The sequence below is a fragment of the Bufo gargarizans genome, chromosome 10 (genome assembly GCF_014858855.1).
Source record: "Bufo gargarizans isolate SCDJY-AF-19 chromosome 10, ASM1485885v1, whole genome shotgun sequence".
NCBI classification, from domain to species: Eukaryota; Metazoa; Chordata; class Amphibia; order Anura; family Bufonidae; genus Bufo; species Bufo gargarizans.
Window position 1 is genome coordinate 83,745,082 of NC_058089.1, and position 16,598 is coordinate 83,761,679.

The following is a 16,598-nucleotide window of genomic DNA, read 5'->3' on the forward strand; positions in this document are numbered from 1 at the left end:
CATTTCTGATTAGCAGAACCAAGAACCTGCATGGTCGTCTTATCTGACCCCATCAATCAAGGAGAGGGAGTGGCTGGCAGGAGGAGCAAGGGAGCACAGAGTGGCTTGGGCCCGCCCTCAGTGCACTTAACTGCTCATTTGCATATGGATTGAAAGTACTTTTTCTCCAAAAGAAAACAGATCGCTAAGTGAAAGGAATCATTGCATTTAGCTGAACTAGTCCTACAAGGCACTGTGTGAGGTTAAACTGTGAATTTCCTGGTGACAGACTCCCTATTACATACAAATATTCTCATTCACATCTTGCACTTTTTACAGCAGCAGGTCCCAATAAAGGGATATTCTCATCTCAGACATGTATGGTCTAGCCACAAGATAAGAACAGCAATAGAAATATATGTGGTTCAACAATAAACAACAAGCTAATGACACATCCATCATGATTATAGGATTACATTTTTATTAAACATGTATTACAGAAATGATTGGTATACAGAAATAAAATTTAAAAAAAATGTTAAAAACACCAACACAGTGGTGGTGACCACACGGCAGGATAAGCACAATAAAGTGCAAGTGCAAAAAGTATTTTTACGGAGGTACTATAAAGTGCGGATTCAAGGGTTTATAAACGAGTATTATACACACAGCCTATGGCTATGAAGAGTACAGATCAAATAATATAATATATATTATTTGATCTGTACTCTTCTTAGCCATAGGCTGTGTGTATAATACTCGTTTATAAACTCTTGAATCCGCACTTTATAGTACCTCCCTAAATACTTTTTGCACTTGCACTTTATTGTGCTTATCCTGCCGTGTGGTCACCACCACTGTGTTGGGTGTTTTTAACAGTTTTTTTTATATTTATTTCTATATGCCAATCATGTCTGTAATACATGTTTAATAAAAATGTGATCCTATAATCATGATGGATGTGTCATTAGCTTGGTCATAAACATGGAATCTAGCATTGTATAATGTGGGATGTGGGATCCAGCCAGCAAAGGAGGCAATATGGCCAATCACAATACATTAGTAATAACTTTTTCTACATGATGAATGCCATTTGCTGAAGCGAGCCAATCCCTTTAAGGATTACTTTTGTAACCAGTAGAAACATCAAAATACTAAATAAAACAGACTTGTTTCCTTACCCAATAATTTGCCGATGAAGGGCGGCCTTTTGGACTCTGGTAAGTAGACTCCCATAAAGTAAACTGGGACACCAGAAAGTGCAATGCCAATCCCAATGAGAGCGTTCACAGTATCACTGTACAATGGGACACCGATCAGGAACAATGTACACAGGCAGAACACAATGGGGTAAAACAGGCTGAGCTGAAAACAGAGAACAAACCACCCGTTAACACTTCAGATCCATTACAACAAAGCTACAGCGATCATCGAGTTATGCGATATCCCACACTAATGTAATAGGATAGGTTGGTCTTATGTTTCAAACCCTTAAAGGGGTTTTCCAGGATTCATATAATGATGGCCTATCCACAGTATTGGTATCTGATCAGTGGGGGACCAATTCACAGCACCTCCATGATCGGCTGTTTGAAGTGGCCGCACAATCTGGTGGGCGCCACAGCCTCTTCCTAGGCCAGTGACATCACAATCATCAGTCCCATGGCTTGGTAGCAGCTCAGTCCCATTTAAGTGAATGGATCTGGGCTATAATACCAAGCATAGCCACTATACAATGGATGATGCTGTGCTTAGTACGCTGTGAAGAGGCTGCAGTGCTCACCAGAGCTCTGCGGCCTCTTCTAACAGCCGATCGGCAGGGTACTGGGTGTTAGACCCTCACCGAACAGATCCTGAGGATAGGTCATCTACAGCATACAGGAGTCCAGGAAAACCCCTTTTAGAAGCAGCCTATTTTGGGCCAAGTACTTCTTTAGTTTTTCAACTTGTCCCACTCCGAGAGCGATACATTTATTCTTCCATTGATAGCGGTATTATGATGGCTTATTTTTTGCAGGACAACTTGTATATTTCAATTGTACCAATTTGGGTAGATGTAATTTACTGATCAGCTTCTATTTTTTGTATTTTCCCATTTTTTCCCCTACTGTTTATCATGCTGTAAAATAAAGTAATTCTTCAAAATATGGTAATGCCAAATAAGTATTTTTTTTAACCTTTAGTATTTGGACAATAAAAACATGTCTTATGGAAAAGTCTTGTGTCACCATATTCTGAAAAGGCATAAAAAAAAAAAGTTGCAAAGTTGTCAACCCCAAGTTTGTGACTTTTTAAAACGTCATTGCTCCTAAATCTCCTTCACCACTTTCCGAAAAGGGGGTGCAGTGGGGGCGGAGCAATCAGGCCCCCAATTTTTCAGGCAAAAAAATAAATAAAAAAGTGGTGAACCCCGTGTTTGTGACTTTTTAAACACCACTGTGTCTAAATTCAGTCACAAATGGTGTTTCGACGCAGCCCTTGCCACTTTCCAAAAAGGGGGAACAGCAGAGGAAGAGAGGGGGCAGGGCCGGCAGTGCCGAAACATTTATCTTCTTTTGCACCAATTTTATGGCATAAATGAAGACTGGAATCTTTCAGTTTAGATGCACAGACTGCTGGAGGATGTGCAGGGGTTATCAAGACCGATGTACCATATGCCGGTCTTTTTTATACTCTATCCATGTCATGTTAAATATATAACATTCCGGTAAATTATTGCTTCACAAAATGAAGCTGACTGGTACCTATTAGGAACTTGCAAATGGCAGCCCTGGAGACCACAGCAATCACACTCAAATTTTTGGGTCATGTAGTGGGGGCGCCAATCAGGTACAAATGAAGCTTCCTCACTTTTACACCTGTAGGTCTCTTTGTGGCTATTGTAGGTTTGGAGTAATTTCCAAACCTGGACAGAACCACGGGATGTCAGCTGTTAGTTTCCGCTGACTCCCACTGACTCCCACAGGTGTCCTGCGGGACTCCCGCCAACACAAGTCCTGACTCCATGTTGTACTAGTGCTGGAAATATATGGTGCAGAGCAGGAACTACTCATTTTTAAAAATTCTTTCTATTTGAGGGAATTAAAGCTGACTATACACCAGTGCTGTGGATTCAGTAAGACAAAACTCCGGCATTTTATCACAGGAGATGAGGACTGATTATCTATCACCAACAGAACACCCGGTTTATTACTGTTTATAGTATAAGGCCAGGAGAGAACACAGGAGAGGTGAGAACTGATTCTCTACCACTAGAACACCCTTCTTATCACTGTTTCTAGTGTAAGAACAGGAGAGGTGAGGGGAGATCTGATTATCTATCACCACTAGAACACTCTGCGTATCACTGTTTATAGTATAAGAACAGGAAAGATCACAGGAGAGTTGAAAACTGATTATCTATCATCACTAAAACACCCTGCTTATCACAGTTTATAGTGTAAGGACAGGAAAGAACACAGGAGAGGTCAGAACAGATTATCTATCACCACTAGAACACCCTGCTTATCGCTGTTTATAGTATAAAGGACCAGAGAGATGAGAACTGATTATCTGTCACCAATAGAACACCCTGCTCATCACTGTGTGTAGTATAGGGGACAAAAGAGAACACAGTAGAGGTGAGAACTGATTATCTATCACCACTAGAACACTTCTCTTTTGCAACCATTTTTCACTGCTCCAATAAAAAATAAAAATAATGAAGGAACTTTGCACACAGTCTTGAGTAAAAAAATTCCCTACGGTTTTATGTATACAGCATATCTGGGCCTCTATCTTTCAGGCCAAAACATGCCTTGTGTGTAGTCTGATCCTGCAGTTGCATGCAAGTCAGCTGCCACTCATCACTAATAATAGATAGAAAAGAATGTCACAGGATCTCACTGCACACTGTTTTAGTTTATAGTGTGCATAGGTGCTGTATACACAAAACAATAGGAGATTCTGTTTCTATTGTAGATCTATTGACCTATTATGGGCAATGGGGAACTTTGCTTTTATCACAAATTAGCATGGTTTTTGAAAGTTTGCCAATTTCTACATCATTTTTGCAGATCATGGCAGAATGGTGGAGAGCGATCACTAAGTTTTGCCTTCTGATGTCCATAGACCTAGTTATCGCAAGGTGTGGCTGCAAGCAGTTTTGTCATGGTTCGCGGCAGTTTCCAGCTGTGAGGCATGTAGAGATGAAGCACACAAAATCAGCTACGTGTACGGGCACTCACCAAGTGTAATAGCACGTTAACAGTCTCACATGAAATGGACAGAATGAGGTTATTCCTGTCAAATAATTTAATATTTGACGGGCAAGAACGTCCAACGAAGAATGTACAGGAGTCTACCTCCTCCAGCTATGACTGTCTTTTCCCTAGGGTACTGCAGCAAGATCTCACTGTGACAAAGCAATATTAGATGAGCACTGACCTTCACAGGCCTAGGCCTGCCAGGATCCTTCCAGCGGAGATAGATCTGTCCAGCAATAGACAATCCCACAAACAGCCAGTAACTAAAGCTGTAATAATTTATAAGCTGGAAGACATCTTTCACGGACAAGTAGACGAGGGTGGCAGCACACTGCAGAAGACAACACAGAAACACTTATAAATGCACAGAGCTTTGTTTCTCAACGTTCCTAAATCAAATACCCACGACTCAAAGAAATAACATCAAATTTAACCCTACGGTTACGAACATATATTGTGCTGCCTATTACAGGGTTAGAACCATCTCACACATTGGTGGCATATCATTAGGATATGCCACCAATGTCAGATAGGTGCAGGTCCCAGAGGTAGGACCCGCACCCATCTCTAGAACGAGGCCATCAAAAAAAAAAAAAGGAGAGAGCCATGCGCACGTGCTCTCTATTCACTTCTATGGGAGTTCCGAAAGAGCCGAGCAAGCGTGCTACGCTATTTCCGGAACTCCCATAAAAGTGAATGGCGAGTGCACCGCCGCCTCTCCGTTCACCTCTATGGGGGTTCTGGAAAGTGTCAAACCAGTACTCAGCTATTTTCAGCACTCCCAGTAAATGGAGGGTGGCAGCGCTTGCGTGATGCATCCTCATTCACTTTGGGGGCCCCATTCTAGAAACCCGCACATATCTGAAATTGGTGGCCTATCCTAGTCATTTGCCAGCCATGAGAACAGTGCAAAAAGATATAGGAGCAGATTTACTATTCTATCACCCGCCTCATCGGATGATTGGCTGAGCAGAATCCCCAAACTTTTCCTGCCGTTTGAAGAACAGAAAACGGAAGAGGAGTGCAGTGCGGAGGTGGCCGGCGAGGGCGCAGGTTGCTGATCCCTGTACTAACATTTTATTAACCATTTGCTGGAAATAGACCAGCATTTTCATTGTGCTGAAAGACCCCTTTAAGCCGATATTTATGCCTTTTACTCAATGAGTAGTCCCAATCTAGAAATCTTGACTTTTACACCATTTCTAAATAGACTTTGTGAAGATGAACTGGATTCTAGAGCTGTTTGAAGCCAGATGCAAATAGAAGCAAGTCTTACATTGAACAGGAGAGCAGACACTGGTGTGAACCTCTCCAGGTGTATCAAACACAGCATATCAGGGAGATGTCCTTGCCTCGCACCAACGAAGAACAGCCTGTGGACATAAAAAGGTAAAGGATAACCATTACATCTTCAAGCCTTCCTTCTACTCTTGCCTTAACCCCTTAAGGCCTGGCCTATTTTGGGCCTTAAAGAGCAAAAATTTGTTTTATTTAGTTTTTTCCTTATCACATTCTGAGGGCTCCTGCACATAACCATATCAGTTTTCATCGCTTTTAATCGGTCACATGTCCAAAGCACGGCTCAGTTCCATTTATGTGAATGGGGCTGAGCTTTAATATCAAGCATAGCGTCTCACCAGAACTTCACAGCTTTCTCCAACAGCTGATCGGCGTGGGGTGCCGGGAGTCATACCCCCGCCAATCTCATAGTAATGACGTATCCCGAGGATAGGCCAGCAAAGTGAGATTCCCAGAAAAACCCCTTTAACTTCACAGTTAAGTGTTTTCTGCAATTCTGTTACTTTCTTGCATTTTTTCATCACATACATCAGTTTTCACGACTGTATTTTGTATCCATGTCCGATTCATATTTTGGGGTATTTTGTTAATGTATTTTTCCTAAAAAAAAAAAAAAAAGCACTTTGTGCTTAAAAGTGAGTTTTGTGCTTATCTCATAATATATATATATATATATATATATATATATATATATATATATATATATATATATATACACACACACACACACACACACACACACACATACATATACACACACACACACACACACAGTACAGACCAAAAGTTTGGACACACCTTCTCATTCAAAGAGTTTTCTTTATTTTCAGGACTATGAAAATTGTAGATTCACACTGAAGGCATCAAAACTATGAATTAACACATGTGGAATTATATACATAACATAAAAGTGTGAAACAACTGAAAATATGTCATATTCTAGGTTCTTCAAAATAGCCACCTTTTGCTTTGATTACTGCTTTGCACACTCTTGGCATTCTTTTGATGAGCTTCAAGAGGTAGTCACCTGAAATGGTCTTCCAACAGTCTTGAAGGAGTTCCCAGAGATGCTTAGTACTGGCGCTTTTGCCTTCACTCTGCAGTCCAGCTCACCCCAAACCATCTCGATTGGGTTCAGGTCCGGTGACTGTGGAGGCCAGGTCATCTGGCACAGCACCCCATCACTCTCCTTCATGGTCAAATAGCCCTTACACAGCCTGGAGGTGTGTTTGGGGTCATTGTCCTGTTGAAAAATAAATGATGGTCCAACTAAACGCAAACCGGATGGAATAGCATGCCGCTGCAAGATGCTGTGGTAGCCATGCTGGTTCAGTATGCCTTCAATTTTGAATAAATCCCCAACAGTGTCACCAGCAAAGCACCCCCACACCATCACACCTCCTCCTCCATGCTTCACGGTGGGAACCAGGCATGTAGAGTCCATCCGTTCACCTTTATTGCGTCACACAAAGACACAGTGGTTGGAACCAAAGATCTCAAATTTGGACTCATCAGACCAAAGCACAGATTTACACTGGTCTAATGTCCATTCCTTGTGTTCTTTAGCCCAAACAAGTCTCTTCTGCTTGTTGCCTGTCCTTAGCAGTGGTTTCCTAGCAGATATCCTACCATGAAGGCCTGATTCACACAGTCTCCTCTTAACAGTTGTTCTAGAGATGTGTCTGCTGCTAGAACTCTGTGTGGCATTGACCTGGTCTCTAATCTGAGCTGCTGTTAACCTGTGATTTCTGAGGCTGGTGACTCGGATGAACTTATCCTCCGCAGCAGAGGTGACTCGGTCTTCCTTTCCTGGGGCGGTCCGCATGTGAGCCAGTTTCTTTGTAGCGCTTGATGGTTTTTGTCACTGCACTTGGGGACACTTTCAAAGTTTTCCCAATTTTGTGGACTGACTGAGCTTCATTTCTTAAAGTAATGATGGCCACTCGTTTTTCTTTACTTAGAATTTGTATTATGGCAAGAAAAAAAACAGCTAACAGTCTATTCAGTAGGACTATCAGCTGTGTATCCACCTGACTTCTCCACAACGCAACTGATGGTCCTAACCCCATTTATAAGGCAAGAAATCCCACTTATTAAACCTGACAGGGCACACCTGTGAAGTGAAAACCATTTCAGGTGACTACCTCTTTGAGCTCATCAAGAGAATGCCAAGAGTGTGCAAAGCAGTAATCAAAGCAAAAGGTGGCTACTTTGTAGAACCTAGAATATGACATATTTTCAGTTGTTTCACACTTTTTTGTTATGAGAGAGAGAGAGAGAGAGAGAGAGAGAGAGAGAGAGAGAGAGAGAGAGAGAGAGAGAGAGAGAGAGAGAGAGAGAGAGAGAGAGAGAGAGAGAGAGAGAGAGAGAGAGAGAGAGAGAGAGAGAGAAAACTCACTTTTAAGCACGAAGTGCTTTTTTTTTTATTTTTTAGGAAAAATACATTAACAAAATACCCCAAATAGTGCTAACATCACCATTTTAAATCAGTAGTGTCATTACTAGTTAATTCTCCTCAGTTTTGTGCTTGGGATCTCGCAAAATTCCATGTTATATTTCAATTCTGTGCCAAATTAAAATAATTTCACTGTATTAACCTGGTGCTACAAACTTTTGTACGAGCAGCTGCTGTCCACAGGAACGCACGATGTTACATGCAACTCACTGTATTCCTCTAGAATGCAGCTGAAATTCTAAGGCCCGATCAAGATGGCCAAACTTTTCCCGTCTGTTGTGCACACACATAGCACACAGATCCATAAAAGTAAATGGCGATAGACAATTGTCTACGGCAGCCGTCGGGTCCATGTCCTACATAGATGTACTGACCTCACTGTTATATTAAAAATCATCCATGTGTGGAAGCTGCAACACAGACTATTTTTAATACAACCATCTAAATAGTGTCTTAAAGCATACCTGATTTTTCCAAAAAAAGTTTACATAATGGCTGTGCTTCTTTGTACATTCATAACTGTGATGTTTGAGTTTCCCTAATGTCTTTTTCAGCCATATCATCTGCCTCTTCAGCTGCACAGCTAGATGCATTTCACTCAGAAGCAAGGGGCGTCGCCCTTCTATGGAAGTCTGCCAGCACTGTACTGCTGTGATGTCCTTTCCCTTACTTCCCACGGTTTGTTTTCAACATCGGAGCTCACAGAACAGATAAGGCTCCTTTCACACCTGCGTTCAGGTGTCCGCTCGTGAGCTCCGTTTGAAGGGGCTCACAAGCAGCCCTGAACGCAGCCGTCTGGCCCTAATGCATTCTCAGTGGAGGCGGATCCACTGAGAATGCATCCGCCTGCCAGCGCTCAGCCTCCGCTCCACTCAGTGAGCGGACACCTGAACGCTGCAAGCAGCGTTCGGGTGTCCGCCTGGCCGTGCGGATCCGTTCCGACTTATAATGGAAGTCAATGGGGACAGATCCGCTTGAAGATGACACCATATGGCTCAATCTTCAAGCGGATCCGTCCCCCATTGACTTTCAATGTAAAGTCTGAACGGACTGAACGCTCAGGCTACTTTCACACTTAGAAAATTTTTCTGAGTTATAATGCAGACGGATCCGTTCTGAACGGAGCCACCGTCTGCATTAATATGAGCGGATCCGTTCAGAACGGATCCGATCGAACGCTAGTGTGAAAGTAGCCTAAAGGATAAATCATTCTTACAGACACACAGGAGGCTCCTGTAAAAACTGTTCTTTTATCAGGCTCACAATCACAAGCTAGCTCTGACACGCTCCACTTCCTCACAGCCGTTCTTCGAGTCTCTGTTACTAGGGACGGATCTTGCCTTACAACAGGCCATGGACTGCGAATTAGGTGGAAGCGAGACCCCTAGTGTCCATGACTTTATAGATACAGGCATATTTTTTAAATGAAGTGATTTAGAAATTTGCTAGTTACACCATTCCACACGGTCAGGTTTTTAGGTGCAGTTTTTGAAGCTGAAACCAGGAGCGAATAAAAAAAAAAAAAAAAAAAAAAAAAAAAAAAGAGAGAAGTTGTATCTGTCCTTTATACTTTCCTCTTATGATCCACTGATTTTTGGATTCCAAAACTGCATGAAAAAAAAAAACTGAATGTGGCAGCACCCTTAGGCCATGTTGACATAGCAGTTTTAAGTATTGGGGGTGAGTACAGCTTGCAATGCTGCCACTGAGTGCGGTCAGCCTTAAAGCGGTTTTCTGGTTTCTAGATACACTGGTGGAGACTTAGCAAAACTGGTGCAAAGGGAAACTGGGGTCATTTATAAAACTGTTGTAAAGTAGATCTGGCTTAGTTGCCCATAGCGACCAATCAGATTCCACCTTTCATTTTTCAAAAAGTAGCTGTTTATACACTGCAACACTTTTAGGGCAATTGACAAAAGTGCTATGCCTGGGATCTAAACAGGCATAAAATCAACTACAAAAGAGTTGTGCAGCCAAACTCTAGTACTATAAAGTCATTAAAAGCTTGCATGATGTGCAAATGGACGAAGTATAAACAAATTACTACAGTGTCTGCCTGACCCCATCGTCAATAAAAGCTACACACTGTTGCTAACAGCTCACACATACCTTGATTAATTAGGGTTATGTTATACCCTCATTAACATTTACAATAATATAATAACATATCATCTGACTTGCCTCCTAACATAGTGCACAGAGCACTTGGCTGTGGATATAACAGTCATCAGGGCTGATATCAACCCCTCAGTTACCGTTAGTAACTACTAGTAGCCACTAGGTCAACCGGCATCAAACCCCACTTTGGACTGATAGTTTTAACGCATCCTTCTTTCCTGACACTGTGTGTTTTAAATAATGAAATAAAGATATATTTTTTATTTTACATTTATTTAGTAGAGACCCCTAAACAGATTTTTTGGTCTATTGACCGTTGAGTTTGTACAGTTTATAGGTCACATTAAACAAAAATTATGAAATTATTTATCTTTTTTTTTTTTTTTTTACAGCACAGAAACCTGACATTTTAACAGGGGTGTGTAGACTTTTTATATCCACTGTATCTGTGAGAGTACAAGGTCTATTGTATTATTATCGGTACCATAAATATCGTATCTTGGGAAAGTGTCTCAAAAATTGTACCCAAACATCTGTGTTTTAGTTGGCTTATGTGTCAAAAATAATCCCTTAGCTCTGATTTAGGATTCCATATATTATGTGTATAGAATGTAAGAGAAATCAGACCCTTAATAGTGATTATGCTAGTAGCTTATGCAATAATGCCACCTAGGTATGAATAGGTAACATTGCACCAACAGCTGAAATGCATTCTGGGGGATATAGTGACATCACAGTCATTATCCTATGTACACGCCTAACCGACAATGATTGGAAAACTTCCAGATTAGGAAGGTGTGTCTAACTGATAAGTTTGTGATCATAAACCACACACACACACATGAAGTAGAAAAGGAAGAAGAACAGGGAGCAACACAGAACACAGATAAACAAAGGGGAAAAAAATAAAAATAAAGGAGAGACCCCAGGAAAAAATCCCAATGATGAGAACAGACCTTATAGCTGACTTCCCTTAGACTCTGCATATCAACTGCACTCTTGGATAACGTATAACTTTATTATATGTAGTACTGATTAAATTAATTGGCTTGATATTTAGGAAAATGCTCGCTTTATTGTGGATGATGTAATACCTCAATATTATCACTATTCAATAAAGATGCATATATTACTGAATAAAAGATTTAATATTGATATCAGAGGGAATCTCTGATTGGAATATTCATTCCATAGTCATATCAGGCTTGATTATTTATAATTTGTATAGCAATACTACCCAATATGCGAGATTTGTTATAGTCTGAGCAGAGCAAGGGTTCATATCTGCCCTAATCATTGTTGAGTTTACTGCATATTATCATCTGATAACCATGTCACAATTGTTGTCGAGACGGCTTGTATTACATTTTTATATTTGAGAAGTGATATGGAATGCTGGTATTCTGTTAGAGCCATCTAGTGGCAAATTTTGGGTACTGCATATCACTGCGTTATTGCAAACAAAATAAAGTAGCAGCACACTACTAAATGCACTAAGACTGAGTGAACAGGTGAATGTGTGAACAGGGTCAAATACATGACACCAATACTTACTAATAAGAAGGGAAGAAGCTCTTAGCGCATATTATTGATCAAAAATATGTCGGGCCCATCTACCAGACGACAAGGTAGCTTCTTATCAGATGGGACCTACTTTAACACGTGTCCAACGCTGTGTGTTATTGCATATTATTGAGTTTCACATTCATTAACCCCTTCAGGACGCTGCCATTTTTCACCTTAAGGACCAGGCCATTTTTTGCAAATCTGACATGTGTCACTTTATGTGGTGATAACTTTAAAACACTTTTACTTATCCATGCCATTCTGAGACTGTTTTCTCGTCACATATTGTACTCCATGACAGTGGCAAAATTGAGTCAAAATTTTTTATTTATAAAACAAATTCCGAATTTACCCAAAATTTGGAAAAATTAGCAAATTTCTATTTCTCTACTTTTATAGTAAGAGCTCTAAAAATAGTTATTACTTTACATTCCCCATATGTCTAATGTTTAGATCATTTTGTGAATGCCATTTTATTTTTTGGGGATGTTAGAAAGCTTAGAAGAAAATCTTGACATTTTTCAGAAAATTTCTAAAACCCACTTTTTCAGGACCAGTTCAGGTCTGAAGTCACTTTGTGAGGCTTACATAAAAGAAACCACCGAAAATGACCCCATTTTACAAACTACACCCCTCAAGGTATTCAAAACTGATTTTATAAACGTTGTTAACCCTTTAGGTGTTCCACAAGAATTAATGGAAAATAGAGATAAAATTTCAAAATTTCACTTTTTGGGCAGATTTTCCATTTGAATCAATTTTTTCCAGTTACAAAGAAAGGGTTAACAGCCAAACAAAACTCAATATTTATGGCCCTGATTCTGTAGTTTACGACCACATATGGGGTATTTCTGTATGGGCACACGGCATTGCGCAGAAGGAAAAAAACGCCATATGGTTTTTGGAAGGCAGATTTTGCTGGACAGTTTTTTTTGACACCATGTCCCATTTTAAGCCCCCCTGATGCACCCCTAGAGTAGAAACTCCCAAAAAGTGACCCCATTTTGGAAACTACGGGAGAAGGTGGCAGTTTTGTTGGTACTATTTTAGCGTACATATGATTTTTGGTTGCTCTATATTACACTTTTTGTGAGGCAAGGTAATAAGAAATAGCTGTTTTGGCACCGTTTTTATTTTTTGTTATTAAAAACATTCATCTGCTAGGTTAGATCATGTGGTATTTTTATAGAGCAGGTTGTTACGTACGCGACAATACCAAATATGACTATTTTTGGTTGTCTGTTTTAGTTTTACATAAAGCATTTTAGAAAATTATTAATTTTTTTGTGTTTCCACATTCTGAAAGCCGTAGTTTTATTTATTTTTTTGGGCAACTGTCTTGTGTAGTGGCTCATTGTTTTCGGGATGAGATGACAGTTTGATTGGTACTATTATAGGGTGCATATGACTTTTTAATCGCTTGCTTTTACACTTTTTGTGATGCAAGGTGCCCAAAAAAAGGCTTTTTATACACTGTTATTATTTTTTTACGGTGATATTTTTATAGAGCAGGTTATTACGGACACGGCGATACATAAATAAAAAAAAAGTAGGCATATTAGGTAAGTTTTACACAATTTCATTTTTGATGTTTTAGTGTCTCCATATTCTGAGAGCCATAGTTTTTTCCATTTTTGGGAGATTATCTTAGGTAGGATACCATTCTTAAAGGGATGAGATGACGGCTTGATTGGCACTATTTTGGGGTGCATATGACTTTTTGATAGCTTGCTATTACACTTTTTGTGATGTAAGGTGACAAAACAAAAAAAAGGCTTTTTTTAACACCGTTTTTATATTTTAAAAAAATTACGGTGTTCATCTGAGGGATTATGTCATGTGATATTTTTATACAGCAGGTTCTTACGGACGCGGCAATACCTAATATGTATACTTTTTTTATTTACTTAAGTTTTACACAATAACAGCATTTTTAAAACCCCAAAAAAATGTTTTAGTGTCTCCATATTCTGAGCCATAGTTTTTTTATTTTTTGGGCGATTGTCTTAGGTAGGGGCTCATTTTTTGCGTGATGAGGTGACGGTTAGATTGGTACTATATTGGCAGGCATACAGCTTTCTGATCGCTTGGTGTTGTACTTTTAGTGATGTAAGGTGACAAAACATTGTTTATTTAGCACAGGTTTTTTGGGTTTTTTTTGACAGTGTTCATCTGAGGGGTTAGGTCATGTGATATGTTTATAGAGCCGGTCGATACGGACGCAGCGATACCTAATATGTCTACTTTTCTTTTTTTTTATTTGGGGGAAAACTTTATTTTTTCAACTTTTTTTTCACTTTATTTTGTGTCCCACTTTGGGACTTCAGCTTTTGGGGGTCTGATCCCCTTTACAATGCATTCCAATACTTCTGTATTGGAATGCATTGGCTGTATGTGTAATACAGTGTGTATTACACATAAAGCTTCCTGCCTGTGAGGTCCAGGGGGCTCGATCTCACAGGCTCTCCCCCCGGAAGGCAGCTCCGATACCTAAGGAAGGCATTGCGCTGCCTTTCATGCCATTAGGTACCCGTCACAGCAGCACAGGGACCTGATGGCAGCTCCAATCTCTGCATGACATCGCACGTGCCGCGGTCAGCGATGACTGCGGCACATCAAGGGTTAATGCACCAGCATAGGTGATTTCACCAAAGCTGGCGCATGCAGCAGGGGTCCAGCTATTCGTGACTGCCGGACCCCTGCCGCTGATCGGGTGGGCGCAGCTCCTGCACCCGCCCATTCAGCATAAAGTACATGTACGTCACGGGTCTTTAAGTCCCTTCCTACAGGGACCAAGCTAAATCCGTTAGTGCAAAAGCAGTAGGAGAAGCCAGACACAAGAAAAATCACACTATGTACAAACCCAGAACCACACAGGCCCGAAAAGGTCATTAAACAAAAGAATGGGTGGCAGCTGTGTCCCCCAATGAACAGAAGATAAACTGATTTTACGGCAGGTACAAAAATCTAGTTTTCTCATCCGTATCATTCAGGGACACAGGCTTTAACCATGGGACGTTAAAGAGCAGTCCCCAAGGGTGGGCATAACAAGAAACCCTCCCGTCTGCAAAACTCTACGCCCCAGAGATGCGTCAGCAGACGCAAAAGGTGTGCACTCTATAAAACTTCGAAAAAGTATGCAAAGACAACCAAGTAGCCGCCTTGCACACTTGGAGGGCCAAAGCCCCGTGATGCACCGCCCAAAAGGCCCCCACTGCCAGAGCAGAGTGAGCAGTCACCGAGAAGGGCGGGGCCCGGTCCTTAACGCAGTACACTTCCACTATAGCCAAACGAATCCATCGGGAAATGGAAGTCTTTGACGTTGCCAGCCCTCGTCTCTGCCCTCTGAAATCGCGAACAGGGAATCCGTTCGCAGGAAAGATGCCGTCTGGGACAATTAAGGGAGAATAATCTCATTTACATGGAATGCCGACACCACCTTCGGCAGAAAGGACTGCACAGGGTGAAGGACCACCTTATCCTGATGGAGGATCAGGAAGGGAAACCGACATGACAAAGCTGCGAGTTCCGACACTCCACGGACAGAAGTAATTGCAACCAAATATGGCACCTTATAAGACAAGAAGCTAAGCGACACCTGCTGTACACAATGGATTTAGCTTGGTCCCTGTAGGAAGGTTATAGCTGAAGGGGAGGAGCTCACACGTTTGTGCTTAGTGTCCGCCTCCTAGCGGCAACAGCTATACCCATGGTCAAAGCCGGTGTCCACCAATAATACGGATGAGAGAGAGATTGTTCACCATTCTTCATGCCTAACCTTTCAACAAACTCTGAATTAATGAATTGTACAGTGTGTGTGCAATAGTGGGGTAAATAGATTGAAAAATTTCTCTCAGTGTCTGTATAGGAAAAATAAATAAAAATTTAAAGTGCGGAATAATTTCGAACATTGTGTATTGATGACCTATTCTCAAGATAGGTCACCAATTTCAGATCGGAGGGGGGGGGGGGGACTCGGCATTGAACAGCCGATCTTGGAAGCCGCCAAGGCCAGGAACAACACAGTGGACAGAGCTGAAGGCAAAAAAGCCATTCCCTTGAATGGGAGTCGAGAAACATGGATCTGATACTGATGATTTATCCTGAAGATAAGTAATCAATAAATCAGAAACCCCTTTAAAGAGGACCTTTTATGGGTCCAAACATTATAAACTAAGTATCAGGATACGTAGGGCATAGTGCAGGGATCTAACTGCACTTACTATTTTTCATGGGCGCCGCTCCATCCGCCGCTGTGGTCCACGTTGTATTCTCCCGCCTGGTATGCTAATTTTAGCATCGGAGCAATGAGGAGGAGACTGAGTCTTTCTCCGCGGGGCATCTCCTTCTCAGCGGAGAGCGTCACAGCCAGGGAGAAAAAAAACCCTAAAAACTCACCTTCTCCTTGGCTGTGACGCTCTCCTCTGAGATTAGACAGAGCTACAGTCAGGGAGAAGGAGACGCCCATGGAGAAAGACTCAGTCTCCTCCTCATTGTTCCGAAGCTAAAATGAGCATACCAGGCGGGAAAATACAACGGGGGCCACAGTGGCCGAACGAATCTGTGCCCAGAAAAATAGGTATAGATATGTATGCCCTACGTATCCTGATACATAGTTTATAATGTCTGAACCCATTAAAGGTCCTCTTTAAGCCGTTTGCTGCATAGAAGGTTTTATTTAAATACTTATGTTGAGAACGGATTTACCGTATCATATTCCTCACCTTGAGGCAGCAAGGATGGAAGAGTTGAGGCCACCAAAACAGGAGAGGGCCACAGCCAAGGGAATGGTCCAGCTAAATATACCATACACCATGTCAGCAAACGTCTGTTTGGCAAAGAGTGAAGCAACAGTCAGTGTAACAAATAAACTGAGCACTTAACACTAAACCAAAAATCTAGACTTTTGAAGCAATTTGTTTATGCAAAGAGGTATC

General features: G+C 41.3%; 1 protein-coding gene across 1 annotated transcript in view; it reads right to left on the reverse strand.

Moving 5' to 3' along the window:
* SLC7A6 (solute carrier family 7 member 6) overlaps window positions 1–16,598 on the reverse strand; it is a 35,411-nt gene that overhangs the window by 1,702 nt on the left and 17,111 nt on the right. The window contains exons 6-9 of the mRNA XM_044270647.1: window positions 16,386–16,489; window positions 5,500–5,596; window positions 4,405–4,554; window positions 1,161–1,344 (exon numbers count right to left, since the gene is read on the reverse strand). Of these exons, the coding sequence (XP_044126582.1) occupies window positions 1,161–1,344; window positions 4,405–4,554; window positions 5,500–5,596; window positions 16,386–16,489 (535 nt within the window). The remainder of the gene's footprint in view (window positions 1–1,160; window positions 1,345–4,404; window positions 4,555–5,499; window positions 5,597–16,385; window positions 16,490–16,598) is intronic.